The sequence below is a fragment of the Hyperolius riggenbachi genome, chromosome 8, assembly GCF_040937935.1.
Source record: "Hyperolius riggenbachi isolate aHypRig1 chromosome 8, aHypRig1.pri, whole genome shotgun sequence".
In the NCBI taxonomy this organism is placed as follows: domain Eukaryota; kingdom Metazoa; phylum Chordata; class Amphibia; order Anura; family Hyperoliidae; genus Hyperolius; species Hyperolius riggenbachi.
The window spans coordinates 255,683,176-255,704,084 of record NC_090653.1 but is presented as its reverse complement, the minus strand read 5'-3'; the positions used below and the strand labels follow the sequence as shown (position 1 = coordinate 255,704,084).

The window sequence follows — 20,909 nt, the reverse complement described above, 5'->3', positions numbered from 1 at the left end:
TAAGGTTTTAAAAACGCAAAAGGCAACATGGAGGAATTGCAAACCGCTCTGCAGTGTGGCTTAGCCCTTAGGGTGCCCCATACGTTATTTGATTTGTGGGCCGATTGACCTTTTGATCTAATAATTTTATAGGATCGAAGGAGAATCGGAATTGCAAGATAACTCCCGAAACGATCTTTCAACCATTTTCCATCCGAAATCCAATCAATCAGGAATGCTGGAAAATCTCAGTCGCAAGGGATTGATCAGTTGTGCAGTGGAAACGGTGTTCGATATCACAATGACTGTCAGACCCCCAGTGTATATGTGTGTTCCCCCCCCCCATGCCTGTGTGCAGTGGTGAAGGCTCACCTGTCTGCTGGCGTGAATCCCGGCCTACTCTGGTGTCCGGGGTCACCGTGAGCACCTGTGTCACTACATGCACTGGTGTCACATGGTACAGGCACTTCCTGTGATGCCAGACACCGGAGGAGGACAGGATTCAAGCCAATGGTGTACCTTCAACACTGCACACAGTAGGACGATTTCCAATAGATTTCATGTTGAAATCAATTGGAAATCGCTGTGCATTGTGTGAGCAGGCAAAAGATCCCTCTCTAATCCGATTTGATCAGAGGTATCTGATGGTCTATCTGGCCATACATTGAGAAATGTATGGCCACCTTTAAGGGGAACTTGTCATTTATCAAGTCCTCAGTATCTGGCACCGGCGAGGATCGCCTGATGCTGGATACATGTGGTTGCCGGTTGCTTGAGCAACCGACCGAAATAGCACAGACCTCTCCCCTGAAATACTTACTGAGGCTCCAGCGATGTCTGGCAGTCTCCCTGAACCTCCTTGCGGGCTCTGATTGGTCTCTGGCTTCCCCAGTGCACGGAAGCCGGAGTGTCAGCTGACCTGTATTGGGTCATGTGACACGCTAGCTTTCATACACAGATGCCAGAAGCCGCTAGGAGCCGGCAAGGAGGTTCAGAGAGACTGCCAGACATTGCATGGAGCTTCGCTAAGTGTTATAAAGCCTGCCAGCCCCCACAGGAAGCCCCCAAAAGAGGTCCCCGGTTTCCCCTCAGGCATGCTGGTTAGTTGAGACTTCCGGTTGCCTGAATGCCGGATAACAGGGACATTGCTGTAGACGCAGATTGGAGATGACGTACCTCTTGTGCTGCCTTGACCCAGTCGATCCGGAATACGAATGTCAGGAAAGCTATGATTTGTAGGAATGCGCAGGCGAGTGCTCCCAGCCAGAACCCTGCGGGTAAACACTGTGTGATTAGACAGCGATGATACTGGCGAGGTCACTCACAATTCAATCATTGTTTCCCTCTTCTATGTTCTACACAGGGACGGATTTCTGGCAAGGCCACATAGGCCATGGCCTAGGGCACCAGAAGTTTAGGGGCAAAAACAAGGAACACCAAGAGCCCCAATAGTGTAATATGTACTGGTAAATGGTTACTAGATAGACTAAATATTAATAGTCACAAACCAGGGTTACCATTAGGCAACCACTGTACAAGCAGGTGGGGAGATTTTCCTGACCCCACTCAGGAATAAGAAGTCGCTCTCTGTAGATGACAAAAAGGGGGTTCAACCCTCCACCCAGGGTGGACTCAATATTATGCAGGGGAACAGAGGCGCCAAAAGGATAAAAGGAAGCTAAATGACCTTAAAAAAACAAATTCTTGGTAAATAGAGGAGGTAGTGGTGGACTTACCTCCTCCAAGTAGACACACAACGACTGTAGTAAAGACAGTCAATATATTTTATTTATGAACTCCAAATATGCAACGTGTTTCGCAGGTTTGATCCCGCTTCATCAGGCAATAACAACGGAGCAATAGCATATGTGGTCAGTAGAAGAGCCAGGCACCTCTGTGTCTCTGTGGCTCTTCTACTGACCACATATGCTATTGCTCCGTTGTTATTGCCTGATGAAGCGGGATCAAACCTGCGAAACGCGTTGCATATTTGGAGTTCATAAATAAAATATATTGACTGTCTTTACTACAGTCGTTGTGTGTCTACTTGGAGGAGGTAAGTCCACCACTGCCTCCTCTATTTACCAAGAATTTGGTTTTTTTAAGCTCATTTAGCTTTCTTTTATCCTTTAGCGCCTCTGTTCTCCTGCATAAGAAGTTTAGGGGCAGCTCAGTGAGTGGCAGTAAAGCTGTTCTATGCAGCCATCCCTATCTACAAGTTCAGCTTTAACCTTTGAACTCTCTGTCCTGTATTTTGCTGTCCCTGCAAGACCTGTAAGCTCTATCCTGCAGGTACACATCAGCCTAACAATGGTGACACATTGGGTCCATCATTAACGAGATGGCAAGCATACCATAAAAGTTAAAGTACTACACTATTGTGGGCTCTTGGGATTCCCTTTTTTTGTCCCCTAAATAGCTACAAGGTAGAACAGTGACGTGACGGGAGATTCTGAGGCAGATAACTCTGAAACATGGTGGTTGACATGACAGGAAGCCTAGCTCACCAATTATGCCAATCTTGGCTGCAAACATCAGAGACACGGCCACCGGAAGGCAGATCACGTAATAGCCTATGGCATGAAAGATGGCTCCGATCTTCTGCTTTCCTGTGCCACGGAGGATGCCACAGCACACCGACTGCAATGAAAACAAGACAGTAAAACTCCCACTGGCTGGCACTGATGAGGATGCCGGATAAGTGTAGTTTCAGACTTCGAATGCTTACGGGCGAGTGGGTAAGTCATTGCTGCTCACACCCGCCAATCCTGGCAACTTTAACACAAGGGTTGGATTTTTCGAAAGGCCCCTAAGGCCCGGGCCTTGGGCGGCAGCAACCCAAGCGGGCACCTGAACATGAAAGAATTTGCAGCATATGAAAGAAGAGGCTGAAAATGTGGAGCAATACTTGAAAAAGGGCAATTGATGCCCATGGAAGCTGCTCATGAAAGAGAGGGGCTGCTGTACATGGACGATACACATGGAAGTGGGGGCTGCCTTGGCCTAGGGGTAAAAAGTATAACTCCAGCCTCAAGAGCTTTACAATTAGTACTCTTTCACCCTTATTGATGTACTAGCTTCTTCCTCTATAATGGAGTTCTGGATAACTGTAGAGCTTACTTCTATGCCCGCTACTTTTACAGGGTTAGGCATCAGGAAGGGGCTTTTATGGTTAGGCGCCAGGAAGGATGGTTTTAGGGTTAGGTGTATGGAAGGGTGGTCTCAGGGTTAGACTTCAGGAAAGGGGAGTTTTAGGGTTAGGCATCAGGAAGGGAGGTTTTAGGGGTAGGTGTCAGGAAGGGGGGATTTAAGGTTAGGCATCAGCGGAGGAGTTCAGGGTTAGGTGTCAGCAAGGGGGGTTTTAAGGGTAGGCGTCAGGAAGGGGGTCTTAGGGTTAGGTGTCAGGAAGGGAGGTTTTAGGGTTAGGTGTCAGGAAGGGAGGTTTTAGGGTTAGGTGTCAGGAAGAGAGGTTTTAGGGCTAGGTGTCAGGAAGGGGGGTTTTAGGATTAGGTGTCAGGAGGGAGGAGCGTTCTATGCCAGAGTAGGTTTAGGTTTTAGTTGTAGTAAAATATCGGTACCAATGTTTTACTATCGTCATTACCACCGTAAATATTTTCTGTTTTCATTTGGCGCTGAATTCACAATGGTATTTATCGTTCCTTGCACCTCTATTTCATGCAAGCCATAAAAACAGGTATTCGGTGACTATGTAAAAAAACAGTGCAGTATATGATCTCATGTTTAACATATAAAGTTCTTACCACACATCCATCGAAGAGGTGACACACGGCATACACAGGCAGCACATAACTCACCAACTCCACTATTGCCCTAGAAGGAGAGGAATAACATGACATAGGGGTGAGGGAACCTCAAAGAAAAGACAGGGAAAAGCTTTCCTGATTCTTCTATAAACCTATACACTCCTGTTTATGAATATAGAAAGGGGGAGGGGGGCAGGAATGGATTAAGATGAAATGGGGACCATATGCAAGCTAGCAGCTTTTGCCCACCAATGATGGTCACCTTGCTTTTTTTTAAAGATTTGGTGGGGGCTAACATCCACCAGGCCCCTAGATTAACATCAACTTTTCCCAACAACTATGGCTTACATCTAAACCTGACCATACTCATTCCTATCATGGTCAGGCAAGGCCACAAAGGCCATGGCCTACAGCACCAGGAAAGCAAGGGGTGGGCTTGTGCAGCAGGGCGCAGTAGCAGTTAGCCTGCCGAATATTCCTCCTGCTACACAGAGTTTGCACATAGCGGTGGGTGGCTACTAGTGAACATCAAATTTGAATTTACTGCAAATGTTTGTGAACCGGCTGTTTATGGTGGGCTCTATTTTTCAAAAAGACCTTATAGTTTTTGAGAAAATCAATGTTAAAGCTAAAGGAAAAAAGGTGTAAAGTTACTGCGCTAAAATGGCACATAATGTATTAACATGTATATCAATGTATTTATTTTTATTTTTTTATATATGTTCAGAGTTTTTTTTAAAGGTACAGATAATTATTTCTGGTTAATTAAGATAAATAAAGGACTTTTTTTCGTTGCCGTGTTTTTATTTCATTTAACCCTATATGGAAATGGGTAAGGGGTACTATGTACTCCTATTCTCACTTCTCCTGGGAGGGGGCTGGCATCTGAGGGTTCCCTTCTTAAAGGGGACTCCCAGATGCCACCATGCACCCACACAGGAAGTCAGCGGCCCCCTCCTCCTCCTGGAGCACCGAAAGTGGGGAAGAGCACATTGTGCATGGATTGGACAAGGGCTCTGGGGGAGAGTGAAGGCTTTGCTGTCAGCAGTGCTGGTGTACAGTGGCGTGTGTGTACACCAGCTAGGAAGAACTCAGATCTCCTCAGGACAGGGCTGTTCTTCCATGAAGCAACGTGAATCATGTGCTTCAGGGTGGCAACAATTTGAGGGCAGCAAGAGGCGGCTCCCCTCCCCAAATGTCACCCTCCTCGTCTCCCCCTCACTAGATGCGCGGAGCTGCTTCACTCACCTGCTCTCAGCGTTCCAGCAATGGGATCTCCATCTTCCCATCCAGCGTCCTGTATCCATGGCTACAGCGGTGCCTCATGTAGCCTAGACTGACCATACGTCCCGGATTGCCTGGGACAGGTCCCGGATTCGGGGTCCCCTGTCCCAGGCTGGCTTGGGTCCCGGGAAACGTCCCACATTTAGATGCAGGACGTCCCGGCTGCGGGAGTATGTGACGTCAATGTCCCGCCCCCCGCCGCCCTGACCCGCCCCCCTGCTGCTACTGCTCCCCTCCCTCCGTCTTCTGCCTGCATTGGCTAAGGATTCCCAGCGCTGTCTGGACCCGCCCCCCGCCCTGATGCTACTGCTCCCTCCCTCCCTGTCTTCTGCCTCCATTGGCTAAGGATTCTGTCGAGCAGGGCTACGGCAAGATGGCTGCCGAAGCCCTGTACTGGGGACTGTGTCTCCAGTACAGGGCTTCGGGCGCCATCTTGCCGTAGCCCTGTCAGCGCGGGAGACGAGCAGGAGGAAGGTGGTCCCGGGAGCAGCTCGCTAGAGGCCGGAGACTTCTGCCAGGTGAGTAAATGCTTTCTTTTCCAGGTGAAATGTTTGCCCGCGTTGCGTTTCTTTTCCGGTGAAATGTTTGCCCGCGTTGCGTTTCTTTTCCGGTGAAATGTTTGCCCGCGTTGCGTTTATTTTCCGGTGAAATGTTTGCCCGCGTTGCGTTTATTTTCCGGTGAAATGTTTGCCCGCGTTGCGTTTATTTTCCGGTGAAATGTTTGCCCGCGTTGCGTTTATTTTCCGGTGAAATGTTTGCCCGCGTTGCGTTTATTTTCTGGTGAAATGTTTGCCCGCATTGCATTAATTTTCCGGTGAAATGTTTGCCCGCGTTGCGTTTATTTTCCGGTGAAATGTTTGCCCGCGTTGCGTTCATTTTCCGGTGAAATGTTTGCCCGCGTTGTGTTCATTTTCCGGTGAAATGTTTGCCCGCGTTGCGTTCATTTTCCGGTGAAATGTTTGCCCGCATTGCGTTTATTTTCTGGTGAAATGTTTGCCCGCATTGTGATAATTTTTTGGTGAAATGTTTGCCCGCATTGTGATAACTTTCTGGTGAAATGTTTGCCCGCATTGCATTTATTTTGTACTGACATGTTGCCCGCATTGCGTTTATTTTGTACTGACATGTTTGCCCGCATTGCGTTTAGTTTGTACTGACATGTTTACCCGCATTGCGTTTAGTTTGTACTGACATGTTTGCCCGCATTGCATTTAGTTTGTACTGACATGTTTGCCCGCGTTGCGTTTATTTTGTACTGACATGTTTGCCCGCATTGCGTTTATTTTGTACTGACATGTTTGCTCGCATTGCATTTATTTTATACTGACATGTTGCCCGCATTGCGTTTATTTTGTGCTGACATGTTGTCCATTGCTTTTATTTTCTGGTGTCCGGGGTAACTGTTACTGCATTTATTATTTAATGGTCATAGATGGCTATGTTTGCTGCTTTGTGGATACGGTATACTATCAGCATCACAGTTTCTGCACACCCATGATGCAAAGTCTCGTTTGTCCACATCATGGCGAAAACACTGCTTTCTTATGCCTCGCTGTTACATCATTATGTTAGCTCCGCCCATACAATGTCATGACCACGCCCATTTTTCAACGCAGCCCTCCCCCCCCCCCCCCCCGGTCTTCATCGCTGCGCGCTCCTCAGTCCTCCCCACTTTTCACCGCGCCCCCCCTCCCCGTCCCAGGTTGGACCCACAAAAATCTGGTCACTCTATGTAGCCTGTTACATGCTGCCGGGTCACATGAGGCACCGCTGTAGTCAGAGAGGAAGCAGGACGTCACATGTAGCTGGTGATCCCATCACTAATCTGCTGAGGGCAGTTGAGTGATGCAGCGCCGGTGCAGCACATACCTAGAATCCTCTGAGGAAGCAGAGGGAGGTAAGCATAGTGCCAGTGCCTGTAATGCACAGCCCCATGTGTCTCTCCTCTCCGGCTGTGCACACACACATCAGGGGGGGGGGGGGGGGAGGGCGTGCACACAATGAATTGCTTCAGGTGGCAAAAAGTTTAGAACCGGCCCTGCCTCAGGAGAGGTAAATTATCAATAACATCAATAACAGATAGTAACTGCATTGATCACTGGGCAGTCTTGTGTTAATTTGGTACATGTATCGATAGCTCCCAACTGTCCTTCTTTCGGAGGGACAGTCCCTCTTTGGGAACCAAATCCCTCTGTCCCTCTTTCTTCCCTCGTTCTTCCTCATTTGTCTCTCTTTCAGTAGAAATGTACAGATCTGTGTTAATATATTGTAGATCTCTAGATTGTAAGCTCGCAAGGGCAGGGACCTCCTCCTAGTTTTTCTCAACCTGCTGTAATTTATAATATGCACATGTACCAACTACACATTCACTTTGTATGTATTTGTATTTCTGCTATTCAATGTCATGACTGTATAGTGTCTTTGTATCTCTTATGTACATTTGTTCCCCATCATTTTAGTACTATGTACAGTGCTACGGAAGATGTTGGCGCCATATAAATAAATAATAATAATAATAATAAATGTAATTTTTTTACTGAAAAATGTGTTGAACTGACTCTAAAATTTATTCCCATCAACTAAATTGAAATATTTCTTATTTTCAGAGGTTAAAAAGACCATAGAAAGGACCAGTGTGGTTTGAATGATAAAACTACATCTTTTGCTTCTGAATTCTTTGTGAATAACGAGGGGTGTGGTGAAGCATGGCTAGAGGTGTGCCAGGGGTGTGTCTTAAAGGGCCCCGTTTTCTTATATAAAAAAGTTGGGAGGTATACGTATCCTTTAAGTTGGAGGCTAGAATCACAGTGGGATGTTGCGATTTGATGCGACGTTAAAACCACAATGCAAACTTACAATGCAACGCGCCAAAAATGCCAATCGCCTGGCGACAGCAGCGACGAGCGACGTTTCGGTGCGTGCGCGCCATACTCACGGGTGACCTGTCCCTGCAACGCGCGCGTGCCACGTGGTTGCGGCGACAATTGTAGCCCGTGAGTATGGACTATTAGGCATGTCTGCTAATAACACAGGAGGAGGGGAGAGGATAGACAGCCGAGATAAGGTGGCTGATTTATTGCCTGTCAGAGTGCAGGGGTCCTTCATGACTTCAGTCTATGCTGTGAGGAAGTGCAGCTTTACAACAGTTTATAGCGGCTTGGCTCATGAGTGCGGATAGTGATGCTCAAATCCGAACTTTGGGTGAATCCGGATAGTTGCTATCCAGATATCACCCAGTAAACCTGTGCGAGCTGGGTGAGGGGGGTCAATCTTACCTGTTTGACATCTTCTTTGTCCGTCCCTCGGCGCCTCCCACGATGCGCTCCATGCACGTCACGTGACTACAAACACTTCCTCCTTCAAGGGATGGACCGAAGAAGACGTCAAAGAGGTAAGCTTGACACCCCCCCTGCACAGGTATCTGGGTAAAATCCGGATAGAATTATCCGGATTCACCCAAAGTTCGGATTTGAGCATCACTGGGTGCGGAGAAACCAAAAACAACAAAGTGACAGGGAAGTCAGATCTGAAAAAATAAACAGTCATACCTGATGTAACCCCCCCCCCCCCCCCTGTAAATAATGTACTGGTCTCAGTGTCAGGCCGAGGCAGAGGCGAGAGAGGCTCCAGCCTCAGGGCGCAGTATAGGAGGGGCGCACAACTCACTCAGCTACTATTCCCCTATTGTGTTTGAAGCAGAGAGAAATAAGAAAAGGGGATACATGGCAGTGACTGCAAGCCAGATAACTAGAGATTAAAGTGTTGGGGGCCCTGGGGCGGCTCTTAGTCTAATAGCAATCAGTGTGTGACGGCTGGGGTGGGAGGGATGGAGGAGGGGCCTCTTACTCTAATAGCAATCAGTGTGTCACGGCTGGGGTGGGAGGGATCGAGGAGGGGCCTCTAACTCTAATAGCAATCGGTGTGTGACAGCTGAGGTGGGAGGGATGGAGGGGAGCACTTTGGTGTCTCAGCCTTGGGTGCTGGAGGACCTTGTCCCGGCTCTGACTGCTCTATTTAGTCCGAAGCTTAGGATACAAATGACGGGCTACTGAAAGCTAAAGTGATTGAGTAAGCAGCTCTGGTTTTTTTTCTTAAACTAAAGCTTTTTAATTGCAGCTTCTTTTGGATGCTGGCTTAATTTTATGCTGCATTAAACAGTCATTTGTCATAATATCCCTTTAATGTGCAGCGTTAGTCACCAATGCAACCTGTGCACTGTGAATGGGGCATTGATATTTCATTGCAGCGAGTTATTCTGCATTAAATGTTGTTTTAACGTGCGACTTTAATGTCCTGCTGTGAACTTAGCCTGAAGTCAACACACAATATAAAACAGATACTTACTCATCTGAGGTGTAGACATAGGCGATGACGTCCTTTATGCTGACCAGCAGAATGCAGCTAGCTATAGCAGAGCCTTCTGCAAAAATAACCCACAAAGAGTCTGATTACTAAGGATGGTCGATGAGCAGGTAGGTAACAATGGTCTCTGTGACCGTGATGGCCAGATCACACACAAGGCAAACAAGGCAGCTGCATTGGCCCTTAGGGAATCAATTAACGAGAAGGAGACCCTCTGGGGATTCGTAGCATGCCCCCTGAACTGCAGAGTGGCGAGTGAAGCAGAGTCTGAGGAGAAATAGCTTGCCTGACATGCTCCTGCTCCTTCACCCTCCTCCAGCATCCCTGACTGTCGCCAAGGCTTCAACAGCATCATCAGTTATCCAAATGGTATGCACTAGAAAAGGGGAGGGGTTAGGTGTAACGTGGGGTCCATTTACATTTTCACAGGGGGGGGGGGGGCTCCATTAGGGCTGCACGGTTTTTCGGTTCATAACCGAAACCGCGGTTTGTGTCAAGACGATCTGGTGATCGTCAGTATCCTCGGTTTTTCTGAGTGCCCGCCCGCTGCTTGCACGCTTGTCTGGCCCGCCTTCCGCTGTGCGCAGATTTGCCAGAGCTGCCAGAAGCAGTGAATATGCATTATGGTTAATGAGCACGGGGGCGGGTCCACTCGAGCGAGCGGCACACAGCTTTACAATACAATAATAATAATACAATACAATAACATTTCTATAGCGCTTTTCTCCCATAGGACTCAAAGCGCTTAGGCTCTCTCAGATTCAGTAATTAGTAGGATGAAGTATTCACACAACAAAAGTTATATTTCTGCAAATGCCAAACTGAACAGGTGGGTTTTCAGTCTGGATTTAAACACGTTCAGGGATGGAGCTGTCCTGATCTGTTGAGGTAAGGAGTTCCAAAACGTAGGGGCAGCATGACAGAAGGCTCTGGGACCAAAAGTTTCCAAGTGGACTCTGGGTATGACTAGATTATTAGAACCTGTTGATCTGAGAATGCGGGGATTGCTACGCAGCTGCAACATATCTTTCATGTATCCAGGGCCTAAATTATTCAGGGATTTAAATGTCAGTAGGCCGATCTTGAATAGGACCCTCCATTCTATAGGTAGCCAGTGAAGGGAGTGCAGGACTGGCGTTATGTGGCAGTGACGGGGTTGGTTGGTTAGCAGTCTGGCAGCAGTATTCTGTATCAGCTGTAGTCGGTACAAGACCTTTTTTGGAAGGCCAGTGTAGAGAGCATTGCAGTAGTCCAGTCGGGATGTGATGAAGGCGTGGACTAAGGTTGGCAGATCTTCTGGGGGTATGAGGTGCTTGATTTTTGCAATGTTCTTCAGGTGAAAATAGGATGATTTCACCACAGCAGAGATTTGAGTTCTGAAGTTTAAATCCCAATCAATTAGAACTCCCAGGCTACGCACATGATCAGAGCTGCGCAGATCCGTGCCTCCTATTCCCAGTGGTGAAGACTGCAAGTTAAGTTGTTTTGTTATCATGCTCTGCCCTCCTATCAGAAGGACTTCAGTTTTGTCTGCATTTAGTTTCAGCCAGTTGTCATTCATCCATTGCTGTAGTTCACGTAAGCAGGCGTTTATAGTTAGAGTTGGGTCTGTCACACCAGGCTTGAAGGAAAGATATAGTTGAGTGTCGTCTGCATAGCAGTGGTATGTCAGGCCATGTTTTTGGATTAGTTTTCCCAGCGGTAACATGTAAATCGTGAAAAGCAGGGGACAGAGGAATGAGCCCTGGGGCACCCCATACCTAAGTGATACAGGGGTGGACAGGAAGGGCCCCATAGACACTTTGTGGGTTCTGCCACTCAAGAAGGATTGGAACCACTGAAGAACTATGCCATCAATGCCGCAGTATTCCTGTAGCCTGTTTATCAAGATGTCATGGTCAACTGTATCAAAGGCTGCAGAAAGGTCTAGCAGTATGAGGATGGAGCACTCTCCTCTGTCTCTTGCCATGAGCAGGTGGTTGCATATTTGGATGAGGGCCGTTTCAGTGCTGTGGTGTTTCCTGAAGCCAGACTGGAATGGGTCATAACTGTTTTGTAGGATTTTGGCTTCTAGCTGGAGGTAAACAGCTTTTTCAATTAGCTTGCCCAGAAAGGGAAGGTTAGAGACAGGTCTGTAGCTGGTCATTGCATCTGGGTCCAGGGAGGGTTTTTTGAGGAGAGGCCTGATGATTGCTTCCTTCAGTAAAGCAGGAAATATCCCTGATTTTAAGGAACAGTTAACAATTTTTAGGAATACCGGTACGAACAGGTCGGGGCAGTTCAACATGAACTGTGTTGGGCCAGGATCTAGGTCACAGGTAGTTAGGCGGACGTGAAGGAGGATGCTTGATGTGACTTCTTCATCAATTTCTTTGAAGTTTGACCAAGGTGTTACATTGTCTCTGCTAATGGTCTTCGGCGCTATATTAGGCTCAGATGCTGTAAGTTGGATGGCGGACCTTATAGCGGAGACTTTGTCTGTGAAGAAATGGGCAAATTGGTCACAGAGGTCCTTTGAAGACTCGATGTTAAGTTTTTGACATGCCGGGTTGCAGAGTTTTTCCACTGTGCGGAACAGTTGGGCTGGTTTGTTAACTGCATTTGCAATCTCTTGTGATAGAAAGGATGATTTTTTTCCCGTGATTACCTTTTGGTAGCTCTTCAAGTGGAGGATTAAGGCATGTTTGTCTTCTGGGGACTGAGATTTGCGCCACAGTCTCAAGTTTTCGGCCTTGTCTTTTCAGCTCTTTTATAGCGTTATCAAACCACTGTGCATGATGGTGTGGAGTAAGATATTTGGTGCGCAGAGGAGCAATGGTCTCAAAGGTGGAGGACACACATTTGTTGTATTTAAACACCAGAGTATCAGGGTCCAAGCTGGAGTCAGTCAATTCATCAAAGCTAAGGTTATCTCGGATATGTTGAGGTGTTAGCCCTTTTAAGCGGCGATATTTTATTTAATTCTTGACCTGGTGTTTGACAGCTGGTATTGAGAGGGAGAAGTGGATAGTGTGATGGTCTGACCAGGCAACAGGATTAATTTCCACATTGGCTATTGACAGCCCAGTATGGAATATAAGGTCCAGAGTGTGGCCTTTCCTGTGAGTAGCAGAGCTGATTGATTGGAGGAAGCCCAGTTCATGTAAGGCACGAGGTAGCTCTATTCCAAGTTTTGAAGAGGAGTCATCCACCCATGTATTGAAATCTCCAAGAACAATCCATCTGGGGTGTTCCAGTGTTAGGTTGCATAGGAGGTCTACAAGATCCTTAAGGAAGTCTGAGTGTTTTTCTGGTGGGCGGTAGATCAGCAATATGTTAATGTTTTTCTCAGCTGAAAGTTGCACCCCCAAGCATTCAAATGAGTTGGTAGGACCTACAGTAAGTGGTCTGATTTTCAAAGCTGATCTAAAGCAAAGTGCAACCCCTCCTCCCCTGCGTTCTTTCCTGTTGCAGTATATCACGGAATAGTTTGTTGGCACGGCAGCCTCCAGGGTGGGGCCAACTGGTTCAGAAAGCCAGGTTTCAGTCAGGCAGGCCAGATCAGAAGACTCTATTAGATCATGTATGATTGCTGTTTTGTTGTTTATCGATCTGACATTACAGAGGACAGCCTTGATGGGGCTACCCTGGGAGCTAGGGTCTGAGATTGATGACTCCAAGACAGAACAGTTTCCAGATGTGTGGCTGTCATCTCTGCTGGATTGTGCTGGAGCTATTAGGGTTGTTGGCTGGGTGTACTCTGCAGATTTTGTCACAGAGTTATTTTGGTTCTGCGGTGAAGAATATCTTTTCCCACGTCCTCTCGAGCCTCTCTTTGTCTTTCTGAAGATTCCAACAGACTTCAGTAGAATTATTGTGGATTTGTCAATTGGATAGATATTTCTTGGTTGGTATACAGCTAGAAGTCTCTCTGCTGAATATTGATGTTTACACATTAGGATGGACAAGAGACAGCTCAGGGCTCCTGCTGAGATAGGTCCTATTTAGAGTCAAGGTGTGAAGTTTGTCAGCTGTGGCTGGTATCCTGCAGAGATCAAAGGGCCTGTATAGACTGAATTGTCCTTACACAGAGATGTATGGATGGACAGCATGAATTTGAAAACACAGTTCTTTGTTTAGGAATTTGAAGATATAATGTATAATATATGTAGAAAAATATAGTCTATTGAGCATAGATGCTGTAGATAATCGATGAAAGTTACTCACAGGATGGGAGAGGGCAGCTGCCGTCATTCCATCGCTATCCAGTGATTGGTAAAGCTGTGTGTGCCGCTCGCTCGAGTGGACCCCCCCCCCCCCCCCCCCCCACTCATTAACAATAATACATATTCACTGCTTCTGGCGGCTCTGTCTAATCGGCGCACAGCGGTAGGCGGCTAGACAAGCGTGCAGGCAGCGGGCGGGCACTCTGTAAACTGCAGATAGTGACGATAACTATATCGTCTTCACGTGAACCGCCCCCCGCTGCCCTCACGTGAACCGCCCCCACTGCCCGGCTCTTAAAAAAGAACTCCAGTGAACACTGCTGACAGGTGATGTAGCTGCTGCTGCATGATTTTACTGCTGGCAGGTGATGTAGCTGCTGCATGGTTTTTGGCAGTTGGAAACAGCTGTAAACAGCTATTTCCCACAATGCAGCAAGGTTCACAGACAGGAAACTGCCAAGAGTACGTACTTTTCTTGTTCTTGTGGGAGGGGTTTCACCACAATATCAGCCATATAGAGCCCCCTGATGATCCATTTGTGATGGGGTATCAGCTACTGATTGGGATAAAGTTCAATTCTTGGTCGGAGTTTCTCTTAAAGCAATCGTCTGCCCGCAGTATCTGGCTAAACTATACTGGGGGCATAGTGAATTTAGTGCCAAAGCTCGATTTGAAAAAAAAATCGTGAAAAAATCGAAATCGCAATTTTTGAGAGAAAAATCGCAATTTCACTTTTTACCTAAAATCGTGCAGATTAGGCTCCATGGTTCATAGCTACACCCCTATCAATAAGATGATGCTAGTTACAAGTTGATAGAAAGTTCATGCAAGTTTATGAAGCTTGGAAATGGACCAATTTTCAGCTCCTTCAGACTGACTAAGGCTAGGTGCAGAAACGCAAGCGTTGCAGAAAACCCTGCGTTTTTTGCCGCTAATTGAAGTCTATGGGCCGCATGAAAAAACGCATATAAAAAAACGCATGTGCGTTTTGTATGCGTAAGTTTTTAAAAACGCTGTTTTGTTGCATAATGTTCAAAAACGCATAAAAATGCACATAATGAAAGTCAGTGGGAACGCGTTTTGTACGCAGTTCTCATGCGTTTTTATATGTGTTTTTTTTTTATTATTGTTTTGCGATGTATTTCCGCTTCCTGTTGTCTTCCTAGTGATTTGCATAAAATGCAATCTAAAAACGCATGGAAAACGCATATAAAAAGCATATGCGTTTTGTATATGCAAACCACAAATGCATAAAAACGCAAGCAAATCGCTTGAAAAAAACGCATATGCAGAAAAAACACAAACGCACTAAAAACGGACAAAAAACGCACATGACAGAAAACGCAACCTTTCACGCTCTGTTATGTGTGCATCCAGCCTAACAGGGAAGAGGAGTGAGCAGGCAGCTGTAATGCTGGGAATACACCTTCTATCAGAGTCTTTTTTGGCTGTTAGATGTCTCGATAGATCATTTATGACAGGTCCGATCTGATTTCGATCATTTTCTCATAGAAGTGAATGGAAATCGATTGGAAAAAACAATCGGAAAATCTATCGGCCAGTAAATCTGCCGAAAAAACTTATTTTTAGCATAAGTCACTGAGGAAGAGATGACAATAAATTGGCCCATAAAAAGGCATTTTTTTATTTTCTTTTTTCCAAAATGGCAATTTTATTAGTATTACGGTAGTTATTATTTTCATATTTTCTTATACATGACTATTATGGTGATGAAAAAGATTTGTGCACCTAAAAACAACAAGTCCTCCAATTGGATAAGGGCACTTGGATCTCCTAACGTCTATAAATCCAGTTCCAAGATATTGCCGTATACTCACCCCATTTAAAGTGTCACTCAACGGATTGTAAGCCCCCAAAGGTCAGACATTTGCTCATGTTCAAATCCAAAGCCTTTCTGATCAATAATGGCTCAAAGGATAATAATTAACCATTAGACGTTGATAACTTGCCATTGGGCGAAACCAGTCGGGAACACTTGATATAAGCCGTGGGAGCCACTTGGTCTGTGCAGACAAGTGACAGGGGGTTACGAATACATACACGAGTCGGTTACCAGGTCATCTTTTTACCAACACGCTTACATATATGCATCTTAGTGGGACATGCTATGGATTAAGATGAGTATGAGTATATGGTTTTATTCTTTGATAAACATTTTATCGAAGGATAATGCCTCATTTGGGCTAATTTTTTTTACATAACTTATTAGGGAGCACCAGTTAATCACCGCCCATTCTCCTTTTCCAGGGGCACCGCTAGCATACAGGCGATCCACGCCCCCGCTTGGGTCCTCACACAAAGGGAGGCCTCACTCTGCTGCTGGCGCAGCAGGAGGGTGGGTACAGCGGTGGGGGCTGGGGGAGCGGGCAGAGCAAAGTTTCAACTCACCAGCCTCGATCCTGCACACAACTTCTATCTTCATCCTGTCCTGGCGTGTGACGTCTGTCGCTATGGTAACAGCATCCCCTTTGATGACGTAACCACATGTCATCACAGGGACAGACGCCGCACGCTCGGAAGGGTGAAGATAGAGGCTGTGTGCAGGATCGAGGAAGCCAGGTGAGTTGAAACTTCACTCTGCCCGCTCCCCCGCCCTATGCTGGAGACACCTACCTATCTAACCTATACTGGGGGCATGCATCTACCTAACCTATACTGAGGGGCATCTACCTACCTAACCTATACTGAGGGGCATCTACCTACCTAATCTATACTGGGGGCATCTACTTATCTAACCTATACTGTGTGAACCTACCTACCTAATCTATACTAGGGGCATCTAGCTATCTAATCTATACTGAGGGGTACCTACCTATCTAACCTATACTGAGGGGTACCTACCTATCTAACCTATACTGAAGGGTACCTACCTATCTAATCTATACTGGGGACATCTACCTATCTAACCTATACAGAGGGATACCTACTTATATAATCTATACTGGGGGACATCTACCTATCTAACCTACACTGTGTGCACCTACCTACCTAATCTACCTAATCTATCTAACCTATACTATGGGCACTTACCTCTCTAGCCTATACTGCGGGCACCTACCTATCTAACCTATACTGGGGGCACTTAACTCTCTAGCCTATACTGCAGGCACCTACCTATCTAACCTAAACTGGGGGCACTTACCTCTCTAGCCTATACTGCCGGCACCTACCTATCTAACCTATACTGGGGGCACTTTCCTATCTAGCCTATACTGCTGGCACCTACCTATCTAACCTATACTGCGGGCACCTACCTATCTAACCTATACTGGGGTAACTATACGGGCTACCTATACTGGGGCACCTATACCTGTCTCCACATGGGGGGGGGGGGGGGGCACATTTTATGCCCTCGCCCTGGGTGCAATTTAGCCTAGAAACTGCTAGTATTTAACTCCTCCCACATCATGTTTTGGTCACGCCCATTCTTTGCCTTTTATGATAGTGCTGACTATTTTTTTCGCCTTTTCATGGATAGGGGCCTCAAGTTATGGACTGCTGGGGGCCACCAAAACCTTAGCTGCACCCCTGTCCTTTTCGACACTATTGACCAGAAATCCTTTGGATTTCAACATGAGTGATGTCTGACCTTTGGCGTCTTACAACCCTGTGAGTGGGGTGAGGTGACGGCAATATATTGGAACTAGATTAATAGACATTAGGAGATTCAAGCGGCGTTTATCCATTTGTATTTTATAATAAAGTTCTAAGAAATGCAATACAAATCTGTACTTAAACTTTGGATAAACGTATTGAAACCGGGTACTGAGAGCCACTAAACAGATTATAGGGAATGCTTAGCACCTTGGTGTTACCTGTCATTAATAAAGAAACGATCACAGACTTCTTGGCTTGCACAATGTCTCCGGCTCCCAGTGCGTGACCGACCCGGACGGTGGCCGCAATGCTGTACCCCAGCGGCACCTGCAGAGAACACGTACAGAATCTCAGACTGGTGCTGCCTGTGCTGGGCAATGGTGTGGCAGTGCAGAATAAGCTGCATTTATACTTCTTCCTCCCCAGGGCCCCTTAACTTAATGGTAAACTGGCTGCAGTGTGTGCTGGTCTCTGTTACCTCCAGCATGTACAGTATAAGCAGCTACTCTGTACCTGTACTGATAGTAAACTGGCTGCAGTGTGTGCTGGTCTCTGTTACCTCCAGCATGTACAGTATAAGCAGCTACTCTGTACCTGTACTGATAGTAAACTAGCTGCAGTGTGTGCTGGTCTCTGTTACCTCCAGCATGTACAGTATAAGCAGCTACTCTGTACCTGTACTGATAGTAAACTAGCTGCAGTGTGTGCTGGTCTCTGTTACCTCCAGCATGTACAGTATAAGCAGCTACTCTGTACCTGTACTGATAGTAAACTAGCTGCAGTGTGTGCTGATCTCTGTTACCTCCAGCATGTACAGTATAAGCTGTTACTCTGTGCCTCTATTGATAGTAAACTAGCTGCAGTTTGTGCTGATCTCTGCTACCTCCAGTATGTACAGTATAAGCTGTTACTCTGTGCCTCTACTGATAGTAAACTAGCTGCAATGTGGGCTGATCTCTGTTACCTCCAGCATGTACAGTATAAGCTGTTACTCTGTGCCTCTATTGATAGTAAATTAGCTGCAGTGTGTGCTGATCTCTGCTACCTCCAGTGTGTACAGTATAAGCTGTTACTCTGTGCCTCTATTGATAATAAACTAGCCACAGCATGTGCTGGTCTCTGCTGCTTCCAGCATGTACAGTATAAGCTGTTACTCTCAGCCTCTACTGATAGTAAACTAGCTGCAGTGTGTGCTGACTGCTGATCTCTGCTACCTCCAGTATGTACAGTATAAGCTGTTACTCTGTGCCTCTACTGATAGTAAACTAGCTGCAGTGTGTGCTGATCTCATCTCCTTCCAGTATGTACAGTATAGGCTGTTACTCTGTGCCTGTACTGATAGTAAACTAACTGCAGTGTGTTCTGATCTGTGCTCCCGCCAGTATGTACAGTATAAGCTGTTACTCTGTGCCCGTACTGATAGTAATCTAGCCTGCAGTGTGTGCTGATCTCTGCTACCTCCAGTATGTACAGTATAAGCTGTTACTCTGTGCCTCTACTGATAGTAAACTAGCTGCAGTGCGTGCTGGTCTCTGCTACCTCCAGTATATACAGTATAAGCTGTTACTCTGTGCCTGTACTGATAGTAAACTAGCTGCAGTGCGTGCTGGTCTCTGCTACCTCCAGTATATACAGTATAAGCTGTTACTCTGTGCCTGTACTGATAGTAAACTAGCTGCAGTGCGTGCTGATCTCTGCACCCTCCAGTATGTACAGTATAAGCTGTTACTCTGCGCCTGTACTGATAGTAAACTAGCTGCAGTGTGTGCTGATCTCTGTTACCTCCAGCATGTACAGTATAAGCTGATACTCTGTGCCTCTACTGATAGTAAACTAGCTGCAGTGTGTGCTGATGTCTTCTCCCTCCAGTATGTACAGTATAAGCTGTTAATCTGTGCCTGTATTGATAGTAAACTAGCCTCAGCATGTGCTGGTCTCTGCTCCCTCCAGTATGTACAGTATAAGCTGTTACTCTGCGCATGTACTGATAGTATACTGGCAGCAGCATGTGCTGGTCTCTGCTGTTATCATGTATGTATGGGGCCCCCCTGCAAAAAAGATTGCATGGGGTCCCCTAAGTCCATGGCCCCTGCCTTCCTCCCCCCCAGGGACCAGGGGCAGGCAGCCAGTAAACAAACATTCCCGCCACCTACTCCTGCCATGCAGAGTAAAGCGTGTAGTATTACCTGCTCCCAGTGCAGCGGGTCTCGTCCGAACATCACGGCACACTCTCCCTGCTGCCATTAACCTTCTCCCTATCACATGACCATGCGAGTCATGTGATTAGAACCTCAGCGAAGGGCAGCAGAGAGTGCTGCTGATGTGATGCATTGTTACTCTGTGCCTATACTGATAGTAAACTATAAAATAGAGGAAATGTGCACCGTGTCCAAAGAGTTCCTTGTTTAACTTTTGTTTGCTCCACTACCAAGATTTAACCCTTTTTAAAAAGCTGAAAGTCCTGGCTTTCCATTACACCAGGTCCCATGTCAGTGTAATGCTGGGGATACACGGTACGACCCGGCAGCTCGATTAGCCGCCGGATCGACTCCCACCGCGTCCCCGCCGCCGTCTGGATCATTTCACGCTCGTCCCCGCGGGCGCTTCCTTATCTTCCACTCAACTCTCCACTGTTGTCCGCCCGCGGGGATTGAGCAGGCGGGGATCGAGCGGGGTCATCGGACCTGTCGGAAATTATCAATCGAGCCATCAGCGGCTCGATTGATAAGGGGGAAAACGTACAGTGTATCCCCAGCATAATGCTCCGATGCCAAGTTAAAGGGTTTTGAAGGAGGGGTGTCCCCTGCATCTTGGCTGCACAAAGCGTGATTGGAGAATTACCGGACAAACCCAACATTGATGATCAGCAGCAGCCCCCGGAGGTGTCTTCTGTCGCAGGGGTCTCATTACAGAAGAGGAAGGAGCAGACAAACTATACACCCTCCTGACCTCTCTCTGTGTTTTACTGGCCGGGGCTGGAGACTCTATGAAGATGAAGAAGCAGCCCAGCTATACACCCTCTCCACCTCTGAAGAACCCGACATTGATGATCAGCAGCACCCCCGGGAGGTCATCTTCTGTCACAGGGGTCTCATTACAGAAGAGGAAGGAGCAGACAAGCTATACACCCTCCTGACCTCTCACTGTTTGTTACTGGCCGGGGCTGGAGACTCTATGAAGAGGAAGGAGCAGACAAGCTATACACCCTCCTGACCTCTCACTGTCTGTTACTGGCCGGGGCTGGTGGAGACTCGGCCCAGCTATACACCCTCTTCACCTCTCAAAATGCAGTGGACAAGACTCCTTCAAAACCCTTGAACTTGGCAACGGTGCATTACACTGACAAGGGACCTGGTGTAATGGAAAGCCAGGGTTAAATCTTGGTAGCGGAGCAAACAGAACTTAAACAAGGAGCTGCCAAACTCTTCAAACAGTATAATACGTAAGTACCATTTTTTTTCCCCGCATGTAAAAATTCATGTTCTTAAATGAGCCCATATATATTTACATGAGCAGTCCATTGTGAAATGAATTATCTTTGGGAAAATGCATACAAATAGGGGCATAACAATAGCCCCTGTGACCCCTGCACTTGCAGGGGGGCCCGGGGGCTTGGGGGGGCTCAGCCCGCACCTGTACGTAATGCAGTGCAGCAGCGGCGCATTATACATTACCTGCTCCTAGGTGCAGGACAGGT

The 20,909-nt window shown here is 46.9% G+C and overlaps 1 protein-coding gene across 4 annotated transcripts in view; it reads right to left on the bottom strand.

Annotated features, from left to right (window-relative positions):
* The window catches only part of LOC137527775 (multidrug and toxin extrusion protein 1-like), a 153,411-nt gene that overhangs the window by 8,733 nt on the left and 123,769 nt on the right, over positions 1-20,909 (bottom strand). For all 4 annotated transcript variants that reach the window (XM_068248657.1, XM_068248655.1, XM_068248659.1 and 1 more), the window contains 5 exons: positions 17,431-17,539; positions 9,372-9,447; positions 3,741-3,810; positions 2,487-2,619; positions 1,156-1,250 (listed from right to left, as the gene is read on the bottom strand). In XM_068248657.1, coding sequence (XP_068104758.1) covers positions 1,156-1,250; positions 2,487-2,619; positions 3,741-3,810; positions 9,372-9,447; positions 17,431-17,539 — 483 coding nt within the window. The remainder of the gene's footprint in view (positions 1-1,155; positions 1,251-2,486; positions 2,620-3,740; positions 3,811-9,371; positions 9,448-17,430; positions 17,540-20,909) is intronic.